The sequence below is a fragment of the Maylandia zebra genome, linkage group LG10 (assembly GCF_041146795.1).
Source record: "Maylandia zebra isolate NMK-2024a linkage group LG10, Mzebra_GT3a, whole genome shotgun sequence".
Classification (NCBI taxonomy): Eukaryota; Metazoa; Chordata; class Actinopteri; order Cichliformes; family Cichlidae; genus Maylandia; species Maylandia zebra.
The window spans coordinates 13699412-13722757 of NC_135176.1; the positions used below are offsets into that span (position 1 = coordinate 13699412).

The 23346-nt window shown below is 39.9% G+C and overlaps 1 protein-coding gene and 1 long non-coding RNA gene across 4 annotated transcripts in view; one reads left to right on the forward strand and one right to left on the reverse strand.

Moving 5' to 3' along the window:
* Positions 1-23346, forward strand: part of lrch2 (leucine-rich repeats and calponin homology (CH) domain containing 2) — a 35888-nt gene that overhangs the window by 6259 nt on the left and 6283 nt on the right. The window contains exons 2-20 of one of the 2 annotated variants that reach the window (XM_004563962.2): positions 2785-2929; positions 3186-3312; positions 4060-4165; positions 5276-5412; positions 5617-5747; positions 5911-5998; positions 6992-7088; positions 7214-7311; positions 7444-7511; positions 8496-8600; positions 9299-9367; positions 9640-9702; positions 10845-10893; positions 11058-11198; positions 14096-14146; positions 14234-14297; positions 17695-17807; positions 22598-22735; positions 22904-22981. In XM_004563962.2, the coding sequence (XP_004564019.1) occupies positions 2785-2929; positions 3186-3312; positions 4060-4165; positions 5276-5412; positions 5617-5747; positions 5911-5998; positions 6992-7088; positions 7214-7311; positions 7444-7511; positions 8496-8600; positions 9299-9367; positions 9640-9702; positions 10845-10893; positions 11058-11198; positions 14096-14146; positions 14234-14297; positions 17695-17807; positions 22598-22735; positions 22904-22981 (1868 nt within the window). The remainder of the gene's footprint in view (positions 1-2784; positions 2930-3185; positions 3313-4059; positions 4166-5275; positions 5413-5616; positions 5748-5910; positions 5999-6991; positions 7089-7213; positions 7312-7443; positions 7512-8495; positions 8601-9298; positions 9368-9639; positions 9703-10844; positions 10894-11057; positions 11199-14095; positions 14147-14233; positions 14298-17694; positions 17808-22597; positions 22736-22903; positions 22982-23346) is intronic. The other variant, XM_004563963.2, reaches the window with a different exon arrangement.
* Positions 18211-22539, reverse strand: LOC143420805 (uncharacterized). 2 transcript variants are annotated; one of them, XR_013100541.1, is made up of 2 exons: positions 19695-22539; positions 18211-18554 (listed from the first exon to the last, which is right to left on the reverse strand). It is a non-coding gene; the product is annotated as an uncharacterized LOC143420805 (long non-coding RNA). The 2 variants fall into 2 exon arrangements; XR_013100542.1 differs by having other exon boundaries at positions 18211-18576.

Below are 23346 nucleotides of genomic sequence, written 5' to 3' on the forward strand. Positions count from 1 at the left end.
CGAATGGGGCGAAAGGTTCAACATATAGTATGTAATGTTAAAATGCAGGTAAATCAGGCCATTTCAATACAATTCGGGTCAGTTTCTTTTCATAGCTGATAACAACCTTCAGTAAAAGTAGAGAAGGTGTTACATTGCACTGGGGATGAATGAATAAAGGCCTTACTTCCCATATTTAAATACTAGATACGATATCCTTCATACTAAACAGTAACATTTAATAGCAGGTAAGTGAATTTAGTTTCATTAAAACCTTTATACTGTAGCTCAGTTGTTTAATAAATAGTGGTGCCTATATGTAATTTCACATAATGAGGGGATGGAGGCGCAGCAGTGTTTGGTTTTCCCAAGCAAAGGATAGCGCACTTTGGTTATGTGGGACAGAATAATTGAAAGCCTTCTGTTTATCTGGAGCTCTGCAGCAGCAGCTCCTCACTCTAATTATCTTGTCACCCAGAGATAATTCACAAGACAAGATTGTTCACGCATGCACACACACGCACACGGACACAGACACGCACGGCTCAGGAGGGAGAGCGGGTTGTTCACTAACCCCCTGCTACTCTCCTCATGTTGAAATGTCCTTGCCACGATACTGAACCCTTACACCGAACCCTGGTGTATTATCCGTATGTGAGCATGTGTACAGTAGAAAAACAGAGTTGTAAGACTCAGGTTGCGGTGTAAGGTGCTTTTAGAAAAGTGATGTGCCAATGTGTCCACATTCTCAAAGAATTTAAAGGACATTAACTTGACTTACTGTCAATTTCCTCTGATCTAAACTACTATTTGCCCAACCTTTAAAAAGGCATTAATCTTAGTAGGTAGTGATTTATGTTACTTTGTAGCAGACATCCTCATAATGTAACTGTGTTAACAGATTTAGGTTAGTGAAACACGAGTAGAATACCAACAGCACACACGCAGACACGTACACACATAATTTATAGACACTGAATCAATAAGTGTTTGACGGGGAATTCAGTGCAGTGCAAGGTAACCTTACAAGTATCCTTGTGTTTCTGGTTAAAGTGCACGGGGTCAGTGATTATTTAAGCGGAAATGTGGGCACGATCTAAAGACCTTTAAAAGAAAATAAAGAGTTAAGCTATGCTTCAATTGATCACAGGGCATATTTACATTTTGTTGGCAGGTAGCAGTGAAATTTAATCGTCATGTTTCAGTGGATGAACCTTCCTGTTTTCCTCTTGCAACATAGGTTGAAGACTGAGCCTCAAAGACCATCAGCAGTATATAGGATAAACATTATTTAATATGACTTTCCAAAGTAAGTATTTGGAATACATGTGGAAATTCTGAATGCTGGCTGAGGACAGATATCTGCATAATGAGCTTAAGCATCTGTATCTGTATGCTTCCTTTATTTGACGTTGTTGGGATGAATTCTAAATATTTTATTACAGCAGGCAGATAAAAATGGGGGGTGGAAGCAGAGATTACATTCATGTTCCTGTTGCAGAACAAAAGCACATGCATGTAGCTCATTAATGCATGGCTATGATTTTTTTTTTAGCAAACTGCCTTCAGCGGTTAAACAGAGCATGTTTAACCGCTACTTCTGCTGTCGCTTTGTCGTTTACACAAAATATCTTGAACGAAAGGCCTCGTCTGATTCGGTCGACATAAAAATGGTAAAATTGACCTCATTTGTTTGTACAGATATGTTTGGCAAACACGAAAGTGTCCTACTTATCAAATCTGTGTGCTAAACATTCATCTTCTGCCAATTTAGAAGCTAACTTCAGTGTTATCAGGCGACACAACAGACAGCTCGACAAGTTTAGGAGAACTTGTCACATTAGCTGTACTGTCAACAGTTGTTATTGCCATTTGTGGTTACCAGAAGGTGACTCATACTCATTTTCCTTTCTAGCCACACCTTGAAGTTGGCACCGGGTGTTTTACTGTAGGTGACACGTCGTGACAGGATTGAGATGGGTTGGCATTGAACTTGGCAAGGGACAATAGTGACTCCTAAGACGAGTTCCTTGTAACTTTGTTGATATCTTAACTAAGAAATGCATGCAAAACTCTTAACATTTAACTGTTGGCGTGGGTTTTAATATGAGTGAAGGTGAACTAAGCTCTTAAACGTGAAAAACAATTTAGCCATTGTGATATGCTGCCATGCTATTATAGCCTTAACAGTTGATAGTATGGTTGTTTACTCTGGTATTGTTCTATTATATATCATAAAATGATTGCAAATATGTTGAATTTGTATAAAAAGACTTATTTCAGTTAAATGCAATCATAGAACTCATTCACTTTTGACCGTTCTTTTAATAAAAAGAGATAAATCCTATAAAGGATCCTAAATAAATTATTCTGTGCCTCAGCAAACCTGATTCTTCTCTTCAAAAAGTAACCCAGAAAAAAAATTATGGTTATTTTATTTTGTTGTTAACTTGTCTTTCAAAAAAAAAAAAACGACAGATGTAGGATGAGTTCCAACACTCTCCACTCATTCATACAAATCTAAAGCCATTAACGTGCCACTCCCAGTGAGATCGATGCTGGAAATACTGACGTATGACAGCACTCAAACCTATAAAGCCCAAGACTCTGGTGTAATATTAGACCAACGTTCGATGAAGAGCTACGTTTCCTACTGCTCTGTCACAGATATGTATTGATCAGTGTTTCGAGGCTTTGGAAATGGCTTCTTGTGCAAAAAGCACACATAACTGATGTTAAAGGGTTATAATGAGTTTGTCACCAGTGTGCTTATGCACACAAGTATTCTGTTTCTTCTCCTTGCAGATCTGTCTAAGAATCGTCTCACAGAAATCCCCCCAGAAGTGTGTCTGTTTGCCCCCCTGGAGTCACTCAACCTCTACCACAACTGCATTAAGTGCATCCCAGAAGCTATTATCAATCTGCAGATGCTGACTTATCTGGACATCAGGTGAGCCATTGCTAACACTATACTTTTATTATTGTTTCAGACTCTAATTGAATATAAAAGGAGTGAATGTTGGTATTCAGTTATATGCCAAAAAAGTGCCTGTTCCCCTTTCACCTTACTTACAGGGTGAAAATGTTCATGCGAAAGAGATGTTTCCTCTTTTGCTACAACTCAATTCCCAGTCACCATCGTCTCAGTGTTACACGCTTCTGTATGCTATTTTAAATGCAGGTCATTGTTTTGTCTTTCTCTGCAGCCGAAATCTTCTGACAGTGTTGCCGAAATACCTTTTCAACCTTCCCCTGAAGGTTTTGCTTGTGAGCAACAACAAGCTTGTGTCCATCCCTGAAGAGATTGGCAAGGCCAAAGACTTAATGGAACTGGTGAGCAGCCTGTATACATCAGCCTTTGTATACAGTACAGAGCTTGAGGCACATACACCAGTGTTCTGTCTACACATAACAGAAAACTTAGCAAAGAATCAATTTTAAATTGTGTCTTTAGGCACTTTTTAACTAGCAGCCTGTCACAAAAACACAACCGTTTGTTCCAATTCATTTAGTTGAATCTATAAGAAAATGCCAGATAACACAGTTCGATAGACATAAAATTGTATTTTTACACCAACAAGGTGATTCCCAATAAGCTATTAGCCAAGAACTTGACATATCTCAGCATGGTGTGCAGTATGTTCTTAAAAACTGGACAAAGTGATGACAAAAGAAAATGTGACAGGCCTGAAAGACTACCTGCAGCAGTGCGAGATGATCATGAAAGAGAAGAGAACAAAAGATCCAACCTAAAGAAGAGCTTTTATTGTCCTTCAAGAAGCCTGGAGAACTATGCCTTAGGACTGCTTAAAGAAATGAGAAAAAAGCTGCCTTAAGAGAGTTCAGGCTGTGGTGAAGAATAAAGGTGGTCATACTAAATATGGACTTCCAAGCTCAATAGATTTGTACAAACTCTGCCTTTGCCTTTTATGCTATATTTCTATGTTCTTTGCATGTCTCAGTAAGTTGCTGCACCCATTTCCCATTTTTCTATATGTATGTGTGTGTGAGAGGTGAGAGAGTGAACGCTAATAATTCCGTTTCTCACTCTTTGCCTCCCCCTGTTGGGTTGGATTTCAGGACGTGAGCTCAAACGAGATCCAGGCGCTGCCTGCTCAAGTTGGAAAGCTTCAAGCCTTGAGAGAACTCAACATCAGGAAGAATAGTCTTCACATGCTGCCTGATGGTAAATCCATCACTCATGAAGCTCTCTGTGTGTTTCTTTCACTTGAGACGCATTGATTGCGCATCACTGAGACATTTTGGCATCTATGCCAGACTTTCAGAGCCAAGAGATACAACTGTGCTTTTTATGTTTTGTGTTGCCTGTCTTGTTACTGTTGGCACAGATAAACATAGCAGAAGGCAACTTAATAAATTATAGTAATATATGTCTGAATAACTAAGGATACCTGAATTGACAAGCCCAACTCGAGCAATTCCTACGTGTGGCACATGAATCCATGCAGTCTGTGCTGTTGTCTAACACAGCGGTCCCCAACCCCTGGGCCGTGGACCGGTACTGGTCCGTGGCTTTTTTAGTACCAGGCCAGGAGAGTTAAAGATCGGGTGTGAAATTTATGGTTTTGAGGGTTTTTATTATTTTTTTATCGTTATTTTTTAATCGTTTTTATTGTTGACTTGGTTTCCGTGGGTCTTTTCCCGTGTGTTATGAATAAATCTGTACCGGTACTGGTTTTATTTTGTTGTATATATCCACGACACCTTAAAGGCCGGTCCGTGAAAATATATACATAAACCGGTCTAACAGATTAATAATATTTATAAAATTCTGTATAAAAAATCACGTGTTCAACACAATGAACTAAAAAAATCCCCTTAAAAGCAGTTAGAGATACTTTTACCCATATTTCTACATGCCCTTAAAGTAAGAACCATAGCAAAATATTGCCATTAATTTTGAAGGATGAAATGCATTTTAATCACAAGTCAAGTTAACCCCTTTTTACATTAAAGTACCTTTGAAAAGCTTAACATTAGAACCTCTGCCATAGATGGATGGAAAGAGTACATTATGACAAACAGAGCAATTGAAAAAAAATGTGTAATAACATATTTATAGATACAGATATGACCAGATATGATCTTTTTTTATTTGCTGAATTATTGTGGTTGCTTCAGGGTTAAGATAAGAGCCCAAAAACAAGAACTTGACTCTGTTTTAATGATGTTGTTAAACTATTTTTATAAGATCTACCCTAACAGCACATACAAATTTCTGATGATTGTGCAGTCGAAGCAGTGCACATCAGTTTCTTGTTATTTGTATTTTCAGAGTTGGCTGACCTGCCTCTCATCCGACTTGACTTCTCCTGCAATAAGATCACAGAGATTCCTCCAGCCTACAGGAAGCTGAGGCAACTGCAGCACATCATCCTAGACAACAACCCTATGCAGTCTCCACCGGCACAGGTATGAGGATTTGCTTTATGGTGGTGCTTTTGCCCATATGTGGGAACAGATGTACAGAACAATTGGAGGTTTATGGATTTTTTAAAAAAAAAATAGTGGTTGTTTTTGTACATCTAACCCATCCACCCGCGTGGATTTCCTTGTAGTTCCCTCTGTAGTGGTTGGAGTGACTTCAAGAACACATTTTGTGTTTATCTATTTCAGATTTGTCTTAAAGGCAAAGTGCACATATTTAAGTACCTGAACATGCAGGCTTGTAGGATGGATAAGAAACCAGACACCCTGGACCTCCCCTCTCTTGGCAAGCGTTGCCTACCGCAACCACTAACAGATAGGTGCTGACAGATTTACTAACTTACTTGCAACCATCATCAAGTATATCATTATATCATAATGCATCTATTTATCACTTCTATTCTGTTAAAAACACCATGCATTGCATTTCTGCTATCTAATCATTTAATGCTGTCTAATTTATGTCATTTTGCACAATTTCAGCATGGAAGATTTTTACCCAAGTAAGAACCACGGTCCTGACTCTGGAATTGGTAGTGACAATGGTGACAAGAGGCTGTCTACAACAGAGGTGAGAGTCCAAACAAGTGTCACACATGTGACATCACTCACTGACTTGTGCCTTCCTGTTTTGGAGCCTCGAGCTGAGCTATATTTTTCTGAAACCAGATCTCATCAGTGATGGGTGGATTTGAAAGCTTAAACAGACTTATATATTAGGGAGTTGTCACTCCTAGGTGAGCCACGCCCCAGAAAGTAGAATACAATTTTATTTTCTCTTGTGTGAGAAAATAAATACATTTTACTACTTAAGAAAGAGCACATATTGAGATATATAACTATGAAAGGGTAACCCGTATCATTTTCTTGATATAATATGAGCTGTTTTTATAGGTGGCTGTTGTTTAAAAAAAAAATACAGACAGAAGTAAATGTTAGCACACTTGGTAAAACAACATAAATATCTGACTAGACCAAGTGGCAAGATGTGACCTGCAGGGCACTGTTGGATAATGGAAAGCAAATGTGCAGGGAGGTTGGTTGTCAGCAGCAACACGTGAAGCTTTGTGAAGGTGGCAGAAATCCAAATGGAAAAATACTGATGTGACAGTAGAAGGTGGAAATGTGCAGCTCTGAATAACATATTTAAAGGACTTCCCTCCAAAACTTGAGTAGCCTCCCTTATGCCTGTAAGCTATAGCATTGCAAAACACTGTGTGAGCTCATTGTTGTGACAGGAGAATAACCGACGAGACCCAAACCAGTATAAGAGACAATGATACTTTCAGAAGGATGTCTGGATACATGCAAAGAACTACAAATGCAACTCAAAAGATCATTAATGGAGGAACTGAATATATACATAATATATCTGCTCATTAAAGTTGCTTAGTAAGGCTGTAAACGTGACTTGGCAAATGCTACAGTCACGTGTTGCAGGTGTGGTTTTTTTTCCTTTTAATCCTTTTCCATTTAAATACCCAAAATAGCAACAGTAATAATTCAGGTGAATTGATTGCATTTGAAACTTGACTTCCCATTCCTCTTTTTTCCTCTCCTTCAGCCTTCAGACGATGACACTGTCAGCCTGCACTCTCAAGTTTCAGAGACAGCCCGTGCCGACGCCCTGTCACTCCTCTCCAAAATGGACTCTTGCAAAGGTTACCGAAAATAAGTATCACATATTCCCTTTGAAAGCAATAACAGAGACACGGGGTTGTTGAATAAAGTGCCTAAAAATGTGACAGTTCATGTGATGAACGCGGATGCTTCCTCCCTCTATCAGATCAGGATCTCTATGACTTTATAGAGCCCAACCCGGACGAGGATCCTGCTCTGTCAGAGTGCAATGGGCAGCAAAGCAGTCATGTGTCTTGTATAAAGGTATGAATTCATCAATCAGTCTAGAAAACCGAGAAGAATGTGGGAAATCTTTTGAAGACACGTTGGGAGAGAATATCTATCTCTGTGTGCTTGGTCCCGTGACGTGACGTGATGTCCCTGTGTGCGTTCCAGGAACTGGAGAAAGTTCTTAACATGTCTCACCAAAGCAAAGATAAAGACAGCTGGAAAGAGGAGTCAGGGTGAGTTTTTTTTTGTGTGTGCAATGCTGTTACTTTCCACCATCCCCTGGACTTTTTAGGGTAACGTAACCGCTCGCTGGAAGGTGAGCTGGCACAGGTTGTGCTAATTGCTACCCAAATCAGATCCAGACAGACCAACAGAGCAAAATTTGTTTTAGGGAAGCAAGCCCGGAGATGAGGTTAGGCATATGGAGAGTGGACAGCCAAGATGTTGGGCTCAGTGTGCCCCAAGGCTAGCGGGTTGAAAGAAAAACCTGAATCAGAAATATCCAATAAAAGACATGAAAACACCAGGAGTGGTTAGCCTTAGCGTGACTGCCACACTGCTCACCCGCTCTAATGAGAAGTGAGTGGGAAGACCTAGGTATTTATACTGGAGCCAAGGAGTGGTTAATACAGACCAGGTGTGCCACTCCAGCAATTTACAGGAACCAGAGGAAACCATGCGCAGAAAGAGCGAGGGGGCGTGAGAGAACAGAAAAAAAACTTTCACTTTGTTTCTTATCGCAAGTGGCGGCCAGACTGGTGTTTGGTTTGGCAGAGCTTTTAGCACACACAAAAAGACATTTTGTATTATTTATTTTTTTTGTGCATGTACTACCAAGGAGATCTCTTTGGAAATGACGCGTTAGGTGATGACACAGTTTGATGGCTTTCTACCAAATTGCATTGACATTCACATCAATCAGCGACTTCGATGATGAGTGGTGCCAGCAGGTTTCCCCCTTTAATCATCTGCATGTCTCAGCCTGAAACCAAAGACAAACATAATAGGTTAACTGGGGATTCCACACGTGTCTGTATATGTGCTGGCCCTGCGACACACTGATGACCAGGCTTGGGAGGGGGTGGGCAAACTTTGCCCTGTGGCAGCTGGGATAAGCTGAATTGGATATGAAGAAAATAATAAATGGATGTGTGCCCACACCTAGATATATCTCTAATTAATCACTTGATAGTAATTTTGTTCCTCACCTTTCCCAGTTCTGATAAGGAGCAGCTAGCTGAGGAAGAGGACGATGAGCTGAAGGAAGTGCTTGACCTGAGGAAGATTGCTGTCCAGCTTCTGCAGCAGGAGCAGCAGAACAGGTGTGTGGCCCTCACGTCTACTCTCGTAACATAACAGTAGCTGTGTGGTACATCAGCGTTTGCTTAGCTGCTTAAATCCGTGTTGTTCATGTAACATCTTTCTGCAGTTAGCCTAACAGCGATTTCTCCCTGCAAGCCTATAATACCAACAGCATTACTAAATCCGCTTAAAGTCCTCATTAATCTATTCCTTTCTAACAATTTTCTGTATAGGAAAGCGTTACAAAGTAGGCTTACATCATGAGCTTTTAAAAGAAACACAGTTGTTTTAAAAACTTTCCAAAGTCGTTGAGCGTGACTTTTAAAACAAAGCAGCATTACTGCCTAAGCTTCATCAGTTTGATGCCAGCGTTTTGCAAAGTAGTCATAAAAAATGTGCCGTGACTAATACATGCCCCGCTGTATAGAAATTTTAAGTAATAGTCCTGTAAGTGGTTTGACAGAGCAAACAGACAGGCATCGAAGTCTACATTTCCAGTGAACTGGACAGTTTGGTTTACTCATTGAACAAATCCACTGCGTCAGCATTCCTGCCCAGTCTTTTACGCCACATCTCTACCTACTGCACTTTACCGCTTTTGTCTTTGCAAGTCAGACCCATATCAGCTTTACCTGACTTTTTCTTCTCCACTTTTGCCATTTCCTGATCTTCTCCTGTTCCCCCGACTTGCCTACTGCTTGTTTGCGTGGCTTCTTAGACGACGGTCCTTAATTTGCAGAGCCGAAAGTCTAATTCACAGGAGGAGAGTGACCGGCCGGGCACACAGGTAGAGCGATTTTTTTTTTGTCATGGTTTACAGTTTGCTTTTTCAAATTAATTTCATACATACAGGCGTCTTACGAGAATAAAGTAGCAGCTATTTTTGATTCTTTGCACTCACTTCCTGTGACTCAGTGTTTGGTGACTCAGTGTACTGAGGTTTTGGGGGTTTTTTGTGACATGGTCAAAAAATATTTCATGCACTGCATGTGCAATGTAATCTCAGCCTGTTTGAACAGTTCTTGTGTTCGTCTGTTTGCCGTATGTGTCCGTCTGCAGATTCCTCAGTCACTCTGGAAGCTCCGGCAGCAAACCGAGACTCACACCTCAGACCGCTCGCAGGTGAGTTCTGTGCTAGTGCGTCTTCAGCTTCCAAAGAAAACTAGAGAGATGTAACTTTTGTAGATAAAATAACTCACGTTTGCTAAGAAAGCACATTAATACCCACCCCTGCACCTGTCAGTTTGTGTTGATTCTTAAATCCTTAAATCCTCTCTGCTTGTTCATGGTGTCACTCCAGTACGTTTCACATGCTTACAAGCGTGCGAAGCAGTGTGCCCTCTCGTTCCTTGTGTGCCAATCTGCCATTTGGGGAGGAAACCTTTAGCTTTTATGGACTGCTGATGGAATTTTCTGCTGGTGTCCCTGAGAGAATCTGAAAGCGCTAAAATCTTTCAATCTAAACCCACCTCCTTTTTCTGGCATTATCATTCAAAGACTTATTGTGACCTTACTTTTAATTTTTTTTTTAATGTATTTTTAAAAATTCATTATTTATTCCATTTTTGGATTGCTCCCAGGGTTACCTGCTTTACTCCTGCGCTACTGATTTTTTTAAAATTTTAATTATTTAGCTTATTTTAAAATTGTGTGTTGTTGCATTTAAATCTTTATGACTTCTTGTCTTATCTGGCAGCTTAAGCGATAGAGTCCTCAGTCTGGGCAGCGTCCACCAGAATCACTACTCCTCACTAATGGGGAGCACTAATCACTAATCACTAATCAACAGTGTTGCTTAGGATTTAGTGAAACTTGCACACAAAGATCACCTCACGGGTCTTCACCCAAACTGTACTCAAAGTCAGACCGTGCCACTTTATGGGCAGCTGCTTCTCACATTTTTCAAGCTGAACTCAACATGTCCGGGGCCAGTAAACTGCTGCAGACGTGATTTACTAGCTTCCAAAGTGTTGTTCAAGTTAATCACAGGGCAGCTCGGTGGTGTTCTCCAGTAACACTTAGCTGTGAGATATACAGGAGTCTTGCACACAGATTTGTTTGTGAGTAACACAGAGCAGCCAGATTTGTTCTAGAACGCATCAACTTTTCCAAAACGTGACTGGCGGTGTGAGTCATGCACAGTTTGTCTCCCTGTCTCCAAATATTTGTTGACCCTAATCTCTTTTGTTAGTTGCATGTAACATAACTTCATGGTATTTGAATGTCAAACAAAAGCTTGTGATGTTATTGTGTTGTTATATCAGTGCCTCTTTAGATGAAGGAAGCAGTGGAGCGTCAGTGCTGAGTGGACAGGTACCAACTTACTTTCTTTAAAGCAAACATACCGTGTTTCATTCACGCCCGGTTTTCCAGGCTTGTGTTTTTTTTCTTGATTGTGCCTCCCATTCTTCTCTGTAAGATGCGCAGAGTTTTATAGAGATTTTCTTTAGATTAATTTTAACTGCTTGTGTTTACAGCCCTCTTCCTCCTGCTCCTTTGATGGCTGTCTGAAGACAGATCAGTCTGATTCAGAGCCAAAGTGGCCTGAGATCCCACCTGTCCTCAATCAGAATGAAGACCGCAGGCGGAACAAGTATCTACGAAAAGATTATCTGAAGGTTGTGCAAATTCCCAGATTCTCACTGCATATTCAGTAATGTCTTTGAAACACATTCTGGATTTGGATGTGTAGAATTTACAGACAAGAGACGAAATTTCTGCCACCAAAAGTTCTCTTGCATGTGGTCTGCTTGTACTCTGTGCTTGCACTTGTACAAAATCCGTCACGTTTCTTTAGGCTTTGGATGAATGCAGGTGATAAACAGTCCCTGTGAAGAACAAAATGTAGTGTCTACATGACCAAAACAAAAAATGCATGCATTCACACACGTATTCATAAACAACTACCAACAGACCAAAACATAATCTTGGCTTGGATTTCTGGAGACTGCTGGGAAGAAAAAACAATGTCTGTCGCTCCCAGATGCTGAGCGAGCAGATGGGCCAGGGACTTTCTAGATTGCATCTACTTGCAGTAGGGCTGTTCAATATAACGATATATATCGGATGACGATTTAAAAACGTCTATGTTTCTTTTTACGCTATCGTTTGTTTCGTGGTGTCGCAAAATAAACTGTTTACGGCAAAAAAATTTTCATCGTTTTGATGGTCACTGTAGTGGCTATATTAATTTCTTAAAGTTCTCTCTTTCTCTTATATTTAATATAACCACACTACAGACAGACAAGCATTTGTTTTTATGCATTGTCGTTAGCAACAGCGACGGTAACAGCATCGCGTGTCCGCTTGTTTATGTTTCACATAAACCTTTCACAATAAAGCTCAAGATCCTGTTGAGACTTTTCAAAATAAACTGAATCACGTGAAAGAGCAGATTATTTACGGATGAGAATTTAAAAAGAGCCGCCAGGTGCTAAAAAATAAACCTTGGACTCAACCGTTAGAACAGGCTTTTCCCCCCGCAGCACACCGTGTAATAAATACAAACAATGAAAAAGGCGGCTGTCTAAAAATGTATAGTTTCATGCATCGGTTAAAACACTCGACTCCAGCTACATGACGCGCAGTTGGAAACACTTCCCGCAAGTCGAGCTGCCCGAGATTCACAGAATTTACAGAAAATGTTACATTTTTGTCATTTATATCGTTATCGGACGATAGAATTCTTATATCGGTCATATGGCACAGCCCTAACTTGCAGGATACATTGTGCTATCAGACAGAATTGCATGCTCTATCTGATTTTCTGTGATAGCCATCTCCAAATGTACAATAATGCATGACTTTATCAGAATGATTAGAGTCGCGCTGATTGTGAACACGGAAGTCAAAGGCTTCTATTTTGAGTGAAAATTATTTTAAGAGAAGAAAAGTTTAATTTGAGCCAACAAAATCCATTGCTGCCTGCAAGAAATGTATTTCAGTGTTTGCTATTATCCATATGCACACACAATAACAGCCCCTCTCGCTCAGTTGTTGGGATTTGTTCTTGCTCAGATCTCTACTCTGTCTGCTAACAGACATCTGCGGACCTGCTCTCAACATTTCTGCACCCTGCGCGCTCACCTCTTTCTGTACACCCTTATAAGCAGGGGTGCACATAGGTGGTCTGCAGGTGCGCATTCGCTGTCAAAATAAAAGAGGCGCGCCAGATAAGAAGTTGCATTGTTTGCGTACATAAGATTTTCTGGAGGAGGACAGGCATTTGTTTAGAACTCTTAAAGATGTCGAAGAAGCAAGCTCCTTTAAGCAATTACTTTGGTGTTCCTCCACCTCCAAAGAAATGTCAGGAGTCCAAACCACAAAAGAAGCTCGTATTCTCGGAAAAGTGGTTGCAGGAGGTGAGCTGGCTTCAAACAAATGATGAACGCACAGAGATGTGGTGCAGAATATGCCGTGAAAATCCCACTCTAGCGGACAAAAACACTGCCTTTTATATGTACGCAAATCCGCGTTGCAACTTCTTATCTGGTGCGTGTCTTTTATTTTGACAGCGAATGCGCACCTGCGGACCACTTATGTGCACCCCTGCTTAGAAGTGTGCCACAAAACCAACCAATCACAGACTTGGATGCAAAAAATTCTCATGGCTGTTTTGGTCACCAATAGCTCGCTAGCTACTGCATTCCGGAAACACTGTCCAGAATGTAGCTAAACCCAGTGGAGTGGTTTGGTTTAAACTAGATTAAAACCATAATGGTCTTGAAAAATAATATATTTTAAAATAAAATAATTAAACATAGTAACCGAAAATGGGTTTAGCTACATTCTGGACCGTGTTTCCGGAATGCAGTAGCTAGCGAGCTGATTGGAGACCCTAACAGCCAATCAGTATTTTTGCATCAAAGTCTGTGATTGGTTGGTTTTGTGGCACACTTATAAGGGTGTACAGAAAGAGGTGAGCGCAGGGTGCAGAAATGTTGAGAACAGGTCCGCAGGTGTCTGTCAGCAGACAGAGTAGAGATCTGAGCAAGAACAAATCCCAACAACTGAGCGAGAGGGGCTGTTATTGTGTGTGCATATGGATAATAGCAAACACTGAAATACATTTCTTGTATGCAGCAATGGATTTTGTTGGCTCAAATTAAACTTTTCTTCACTTAAAATAATTTTCTCCCCAAAATGCAACATTTGCACTTGCAATTTTTTTTTTTTTTTTTTTGCGTGCATTTAGAATAGAGGGACAAAAATAACGGCATAGTAGTGCAGGTCATCTACTAATGGCCATGTTGGCGGTTTGATCCCTGGCTTTTCCAGCCTTCAGTCTGCATAGCACAGTATCTACGGGCAAGATACTCGCTCCATTATTTTTGTGCGATTTAGAGGCACACTAGCCACTTAATGTATAAACATGTGCCGATCACTCTTTTAATAAGCGTGTCACTGTTTAGATAAATGAATAACAAACATGTAGCACCAGGTTTGCTTCCATAAATAGAACAGGAGATGAACAATTAGCATGAAACAAAGATCTAATTATCTCTTTTGTTGACAGTACAAATGCCAAAGTGCTCGCAAAAACTCGAGTGGCAACGCTGACTCTGAGGTGGGTATGAAAATGTTATCTTAAAAGATCGTGTAAGTGTTAATGCTGCGTCCCATTCTGAATTGGATGTGAATGTTTTATCCTCAGGAGGGTTTGCGCAACACTGATTTCAGCACTACCCTGACAGTGTTTGGACTTAAGCCAAGATCAGGTAACACATATGTCCTTGTTCTTTAAATGACACTGTCTGAATCGTTTGGCTCAGTGCTTTTCCTTTTCACTGGAATGATTGTCTCGGGGGTTTCTTGGGCATAAAAATAGTAACAAAAATAAAGTCAGTCAGACGGTTAGAACCCATCCTTCCCGTCGATTTGAAAAGATAATAAAAAACAAACTGCTGAAGTGATATAAGTACGTTACATTTTACATGTTGTGTGGATATGAAAAAAGATCTCTCTCATATGTTCCAATTTCATTGAGCAAAAAACAAAACAATAGTGTTTACTTACTAAAAAAAACCCTTCTAAAGACATCATAGGTAAAATAAGCAACTCTGTCTAAAGGATGTGTTACCGCGGAAAACATCGTCGATGCCTATATTTGTTGAAATGACAATGTTAAGAATGCCTTGTTTTCACACTGAGTCACTTTTTTTTTAAGGTGGAGTCTCATCATTCTTTCACAAGAATTAGGGAGGGTTTTCTAAAGAACTGCTGGTCTGCATCCCCATAACCAGCTTTTGGATACAGTCATGAAATCTTCCTGGATGTACAAATAAAACTTGTTTTACGTTGACAGGAGGATAATAAATCGTGAATTAACCTACTGAAAAAAAACAAAAGCAAAAAAAACAAACAAACAGTGTCGGGGGAAAAATCACATCTGCCAGTTTTCAATAAGGATTAATGTGACAACCTCCTGACTGCATGTTCTCTCTGACTATAAATCTCAAAGAGCTAATCCTTGCCTTGCGTAGACTGCAGTGCCAGCTGAGCATTTTGTAATGCATGTCCACAATCTGTTCGCAATTTTTGTAATCTTGCATCTGTACACTGGCGATTTTAAGTCACACGATCAAGATGTGATTGAAGTGCAGACTTTCATCTTTAATTCAACTGGCTTAACAAGTCTTTCTTTTTAAGAACGACCTTTTGTTTGTCTCCTTCAGTTGCATCAGTGTCTCTTTGGGCCTCATATTGAAGAAGAAGTTTTATTATTATCCAGTGCACAGCAAAAATAATCGCAGCGGTTTACACTGATCAGTAAAATTAAGAAAGTTATTGGAATTCTAATAAAAAATAAGGAGCATAAATTTTTACAAAATAAAGTGCATCGAAGGAATACGTTAGAAGTGACCATGAAAGCCCAAGTTGTACTAATGCCTTGTGCAAAGGTCTTTAAAAAATTTAAAAGGCTTAAAGGTTATGGCTAAGCTGCTCACAACTGTTTTGGACAAAAGTCTCCAATGAGCTTTGATGCACAGTGCTGAAGCAGAATGCTTTGCTGGTGTTGCTTGACCTCTGACCGTCACATTTTACTTGAATGAGATACTCAGTGTGTGTCTCAGGTTCTGCCTTGGGGCGGTTTCTGCCTCGTATCTGTCTGATCTTTTCCTTTCTTTTCGGCTGCTTTTATTATTAGAATTTGTTGCTGGATTATTAACACAGCTTCTGTGAGGCTGGGAATGAAAGGAGACAGTGCTTTTGCAATAGTAGCCCCAAGACAAAACTCTTCTATTGTTTTATTTACATAATTTGTCATGGTATAGCGAGGGAAGAGGCCTCTTTTGGCAATGAACAGACTATCGTCCAGTCCATTTTGAGCTTCTGAAAACTGGAATATGTCATAATATCAAATATCTCTACTTCCTAAATAGTTGATGTAACATTTTTGATAAAGCTGAAAGTCTGCACTTTAGTCACATGTTGGCTGTTTCATTTAAAATAATTTCATTTAAAATATGCAGGCATTTTCTGTAGTTTAATCCATAAAGTGTTATACTTTTTTTTAGCCTATATATGGTTTGCAAATTAACTACTAACAAAATACAAACTTTAACACCGATCAGAGTATCATGAAAAAGTATTTTGACATATTTGTCACAGTTAAATGTTTTAGAACAGCGGTCCCCAACCTTTTTTGCGCCACGGACCGGTTTATGCCCGACAATATTTTCACGGACCGGCCTTTAAGGTGTCGCGGATAAATACAACAAAATAAAACTAGTACCGGTACCGAAAAAAAGGAAATTTATTCATAACACACGTGAAAAGACCCAGGAAAACCGAGTTAACGATAAAAACGATAACAAAATAACGCTGAAAACCGATAAAAACCCTGAAAACGACACATTTCACACCTGAGCCTCAACTCTCGCGGCACGGTACCAAACGACTCACGGACCGGTACCGGTCCCAGGCCCGGGGGTTGGGGACCGCTACACTTAGAACATCAGCACATTTTAATAGTAGATAAAGATAATCTGAGTTGATACAAAATGCATGTTTTAAACGATGATTTTATTAATTAAGGGGAAACAAGCTATCCAAGTCTGCATGGTTCTTTGTCCAGGGTTGCCCCATCCATAGCAGTAAGAATTGAAATCAAACATTTATGAGAACTTGCCATCACTGTGGAGGAATTTTGCCCAGTCTTTTTGTTATTGTTGGATCATGAACTCTGAAAGACTCTCAGGTCTTTCGTGACCTCCTGGATGAGTCTACGATGGAGTAATTTTGGTCCGCTGGCACACTCCTGGCAAACTTCACCACTGTTCCAAGTTTACCTCCACTGAAACTAGCTTTGTAAAAAATTTGAGCAGTCGCAGTAAATTCATGATTTAACAAGGGCGTCAGGTAGCTTTGGATAGCTTTATTTTCATTAATTTACAAAATCATATAAAAACTGCATTTTGTATTTAAATGCAAAAAATTCTGTCTGCCTTATTTGGAGTGTTTTTTAATTTTCTTTTAAATTTACCTGTTATATGTTACCTGGCATACGGTGATATTCTTTGAATTGGCTCCGATTTTTATAAAAGCTCTTTTATAAAAGTCTAAGGAGGTTGGAAAGAAAGTGACTGGACGTCTTTAAGTTTCTTGAAGACGTTTCACCTCTCGCCTTGCTTTCTTCCCACGCTCCTTAGATTACAACAACAACATCTTTGATGACTGAGAACCTGCAGAGACTCTTTGATAAAAGTAAAGAAGACCTTCACTGACTAGGAAATGAAACTAAATCAGCCAGACTGTGTCTCGTAAACCCAAAGGAATGGGGATAACTTGAAATAAAGGAAGACATGCACAAGCACACTGTACGCTTCCTACTGTAAATACAGATTTAGATTGTATCACAGCCACACCTAATTCCAGGTAACACACAGCACAGATTGGTTCCTTGGACATTGTTGGGATTTGGTCTTATACAGTAAGAGCTCATATTATTTGATAGACTTTCACATTAACTCTGCATTTCTATTGTCAGACTGAAAACGAGCAGGTGGCCTGAAATTGAACTGAGCGACTGTGATGTACTAAATACTTTTTTTTTCTGTTCTTCTTATTTCCTTTGTGTGTTCTTTGGATTGTTACCCCCATCTGTAATTTTAGCCTTCACCAGAGGAAGCCATCAGGAGATCAGCTCTACAGACCCGAGCTTCACGATGAGAAGGAAGATGGAGCACTTGAGAGAGGAAATGGAGAAGATAGGACTGTTACGACAGGTCAGATGCCTTGCAGCTTATTTATGCCTTTGCGTTTGTACGAGTCATGGAGTCATACAGAGGCCAAAGCTCAATAGATCCTGCTTTTGTTTCAGTGTTTACGCCTTCGAGCTAGACAATTGCTTCTTATCCAGCCTTCCTGCTTAGGAATACAGATTCATCATGACTTCACTTGGTTTCCAAGGAATTAAGAAACACGCTGAGTCTAAATTGACTCATCTATTTATGCTGGGGCTATAGCGACGGAGGGATGGGTGTGGAGGGCTGAAACACTTTTGTTTTTGCTTATAAAAATAATTTAGGAATCAGGGTGGGCTGGGCATGCCTAGCTGGACCTACAACCTACTAATTCCAACATAGTTGGGAGGATGTGTGAAATTTAAATAAAAACAGAATGCAGTGATTTGCAAAACTCATAAATCCACATTTTATTCACAACAGAACACAGAAAACGACAGTTAAACAATGTTTAAACTGCGACACGACATCATTTTAAGAAGAAAAAATGGTCATTTTGAATTAAATGGGAGCAACACATGTCAACAAAGTTGGGACAGAGCCATGTTTGTCATTGTGCAGCATCCGCTCTTCTTTTTTTAACAGCAGGACTTTTGGGAGGGGAATGTTTTCCTGTTCTTATCTAATAGTGGACTCAAGCTGCTCAACAGTCCTGGGTCATCAAATGCTGGACTCCAGGCAGGCCAACTCAGCACCCAGATTGTAGTAGATGCAGTATGTGATTTGGCACTGTCTTGTTGAAATATGCAAGCTAAAAACAAAGAAAAATATGTTATCTGGAAGTGAGCGTATGTTGTTCTGAAGCCTGTATATCTTTCAGCACTGATGGTGCCTTTCCAAAAGTGTAAGCTGTCATCAGAGATGGAGGTTTTCTTAACTGAACACTAATAAAATCCCACATCATCCCTCTCCTGTTTCATCCACAAAATGTGGCATCCATGTTTTCCGAAAAGAATTTCTAATGTTGATTTGTGCGACCACGGAACATTTTCTCCACTTTGCCTCAACCAATGAGCTTCGGTTCTTTGCATAATAGAGCTTTAACCTGCTTTTGTGGATGTGGCATGGCAAACTGTGTTCACAGATGTTAATTTTAGAAAGCATTCGTGAGCCCCTTCAGTGATTTCCATGAGAGAATCATGCCTGTTTTAAATGGAGTGCCACCAGAGGGCATGTAGATCAACAACATCCAGTACAGACTTTTGGCCTGCGCAAAAAAATGTCTCCAGATTCTCTAAATCAGGGGTCCCCAACTCCAGGCCTTGAGGGCTGATGTCCTGCAGTTTTCAAATGTGTCCGTGATCCAACACAGCTGATTCAAATGGCTAAATTACCTCCTCAACATGTCTTGCAGTTTTCCAGAGGCCTGGTAATGAACTAATCATGTGATTCAGGTGTGTTAACCCAGGGTGAGATCTAAAACCTGCAGGACACCGGCCTGGAGTTGGGGACCCCTGCTCTAAATCTTCAATAAAAAATATCTTTCATAAAATAGTAAAGGGCCTCAATTTAAATGTTTGATATTTTTCTTCCATTGTGAACAAAATACAGGTTTATGAGATCTGCAAATCATTGCATTATCTTTTGATTTACGTTTTAAACAGTGTCTCCAATTTTTCCGAACTGGCTTTGTAAGTACACTCTTACTGTTCCCACAGGAATTAAGAAGGTGTGCAGCTGGGTTCTGCTAACCAAATGCACTTGATTAATTCATCATCACCAAATTTGAGCACCTCAATGAAAGTCAACGTTTTGGCATTCTTCTCGCCTGGAGTATTCGGGCATTCTAACACATGATGGGACAAGGTCCCAAAGTCACACTGAGCAATGATCAGAGATTCTGCACAAACCCCAAGAGGTACAACTCACATGTAGCTCAGAGAATCCTTGCAGCTAACGAGGCATTCAATGCCAAGCTGTGGCATGTGTTTGCCTATTTACTTTTGCCATTTTCAAGCAGCCCTGCAAGAAAGGGACAAAGAAAGTATCAGGGGAAAGCGAATGATCAGGTTAACATTGTGGTTTAGTAGTTGCACACATGCCCGTGCAACCTGCTGCGTCCCATGGTGCTAAAGTGAAGTAACGTATTTGCTTGCAAACCATCTGTACAGAACCAGAGGTATAACCAACAGTCAGCATGTTGGAGAATGTCAGACACACCTAAAATATGCGAAGCATGCACAGTGTCGTTGGCATGATAATAAACATTAGAAGAGAGCAAAACACATCAAAATGACTGGCTAGTCTAATTCTAATGAAAAGCATTAGAGATGCAAAGTCTCTACAGGAGAGGCTAAAGAAAAATAATGCTTTCATTTTCTTAATCAGGCCAGGTTCATGAGGTGATGAGATGACAGTGGGGAAGAAAACAACCTGTCATCACTTGTCACAGAAATACAGGCCGGTAAAAGAAGCACTATAAATTCAAGGCGTGCACAGCATACTTGTGATAGCATCACACACTGACAGATGTTTTATACAATACCTGACGCTTACATACCATTTTGCCAAATAAGGTTTGCCCGAGACAAAAGAACTCTTTGTCAAACCTGCCAAAACATCTTTACAAAAGGAGAAAAAAAAATAAACAAGGGCACAAAGTAAAAGGGTGTTCCAAAATTGAGATGAAAGTCCTTAACAAAAGGAAAACAAAGTAGGCGTAGGTGACACTTTCCGTTATGGAAAAAGAACAGACATTACTTTGAGAAAAACAGCACTCCTTAGACTCGGAGTGTTCCCGTGCCTGGCTCTACTGGGTGTTAGGCCATCATAGCATTGAGGTGAACCTCTTTTTAAAGATGTTGTCAGCGAGAGGATTCTCGCCTCGTTTCCAAGAAAAGTTGCGGAAGCAAAGTGGTCTCAGGAAGCGAGCTACGATACATTTGATCTGTTCGTTAATGATCAGATGATAAGAATAAAAAATTGAAGGCAGATGAAATGACTTGAATAAGTGGGAACATTAAGCAGAGAAGAAGACAGCCACCTGACAGCAATTGCTAACTTGGTTGGTATTTTAAAATTGACTGGGATTTTTGCAGTGGGTGGAATTTTTTTGATAACAGCTGAAGGTTACTGGAAGTGTTTTTGCGTGCTGTAGCAATGTAGCCATGGTAAGGAAGGGCTGATTAATCTGAGGCGAGAGCCTTCTGAACTCAGGCAGTGGTCTGTTAAGCAGGAGTGATGGCATTTTTCCACACATGGAAGAGCTTTGGATAATTTTATAGAGCAGTGTCACACCTTCCACCTAATTGATAGGAGCTCATACACAATTTACACATATTTGTAAACTACTGGGAAAATTATAATAAACACATAGAGTCTAATCAGAAATGTACTTTTAATTAATTTCTGATTGACCTGAAATGTATCAATAAACAAATAGTGTGTTTGATTCACCAGAAGTGTCTTTGTCAAAGTGCCGTTTACTCCTTCAGGGTGGTTGAAACGTGTGTTTGTAGGCGGTCTTGGAGTCTGAGACAATCAGCTCCAGGTTATGGGTCAATAAATAATTCAGGTTTTGTTCTTGAATCTTGTCCAGAGTTGCTTTGTAATGCGGTTAGATTCCTGTTTTCTGGCAAGGGTTTGTGATCTTACCTAACAGTCTAGTACAGAGTACACAGCCTGTCTTTATTTTATTATTTCCCTTGGATTTACATGTTGGTGTTGGGTATTAGCTTCCGTGTTTGGTTATAAGGGAAGTATTTAAATTCTAATATTTGAAAATTAAGCCAGGTGGTCATTTGTCCTAATGGAGACGCCTGTATAAGTGAAAGAAACAGTTTCCACGGCTGGATTCAACCCATACAAGTGGCTTCTTCTTCTCTGACTGAAGTGACATTTCAGGGTGTGCTTGTCCGTGCTGGGGTGAAAGCTTAAATTAGACTGTGGACAGAGCAGTTCACTGTTTGGGCAGCCAAGAGAACTTTCATTTCTAAAAACATAATCATTGTCATCGCTGGTTAGAAATGCTTTCCAGTCCAAGCAAAAGGTCAAACGGAAACAGATGGACTTCAGAAAAGTTACAGAAAGCAAAGCATCACACCACAGGAGCAGAACAGTGCCTTATTCATGAACTTCATGGGAAATCAAAAACACGTTCGAAAGCATGCACAAAAACATTCAATGGTAGACAATTGACTTCAATAACATTACCAGTTTCTTCAACTGCTTTGGATATATTGCAATGATAAACAGTAACTTTCCTTCTGATTTCCCACCTGAGGCAAGTATCTAATTCTTCTGTCACTCCTGACTCACAGCAAATAGATAAACCAAGAATACCAAGAAGTATTTGTTGGATTTTGTCCAACTCTCTTCTCTGGCAGCAGTACTAACCCACCCATTCATACAAAAACAAACAAATTGGTTATGTGGGAGATATTTAATAAAGACATAAATAACACTCTGCAGATCATCTGATTAACAGGGAGTGATTATCAGAACGCACATGCTCAGGTGTACTGGAAGCAAAAATAATATAGCTTAGTAGATAGCAAGTATTAAAAGGAGGATTTAATATGATCTTTCAGAGTTGCTTAACTTTCATTAAGCTGCGTGTGGTACACACCCAGGCACTTACCTCAGATCATTAACTGATTACACTCTCGTGAACCTTTGGTCCAAAGAAGCTGTTTGGCTAAATACAGTAATTAAAACTAACAGAATGAAATGAAAGCGAGAGGATGGAGAACCCGCTGTGAGTAATTGATTCAATGTTAATAAATTAAACACCTTTTCTACTCTTAGTGCGTTTTGTGTGTGTGTGTTTGCAGAACATTGAGTCCAGGCTCAAGGTGTTGCTTCCGGATGATGTTGGAGCAGCTCTAATGGACGGAGTTGTCCTTTGCCATTTAGCTAATCATATCTGTCCTCGGTCTGTTGCCAGCATCCATGTACCATCTCCTGCAGTGGTGAGAACACCCCATCTTCAAAATGAGTCTTTTTTTAAAAATTGTTAATGCCAAGAGTTAGAAATTCTCATGAATTTATTGGTTATAAAATTTTTGTCTGCTTAGCTATGTGGATTTTGTTCCGCTGTGAGTTTAATTAACTAAAATGATTGATATTTGGGCTTCCAGCCAAAGCTTAGCATGGCCAAATGCCGGAGAAACGTGGAAAACTTCTTGGATGCCTGTAAGAAGCTGGGTGTCCCACAGGTACTAACATTAACCATTTAACACTTTCATTCAGGCATTTCATACACGCTTCACTTCAAACACCACTTAACCTGTATTTATTTTGCAATATATTCTGTGAAGATTTATTACCTTCCATGGTGATATCCACCGTTGGGCTCTGAAGCACAAGTTCCATACAGTTTCTGCAAGTTATATCATGCATACTCACTGGTCTGGTTTTTGCCTTTATCCTTGATCCTTCTCCAAATGAAGAATTGCTGTCATAAATAATGAAAGACAAATATATTCTATTTGTCTCTGGTCAAATCTGCCTGTCAGAAAAGCTTATAACAGTTAAATACTGTCTGAAAACCCCACCTTTCTTTTTTATTTTTCTCTGAGAA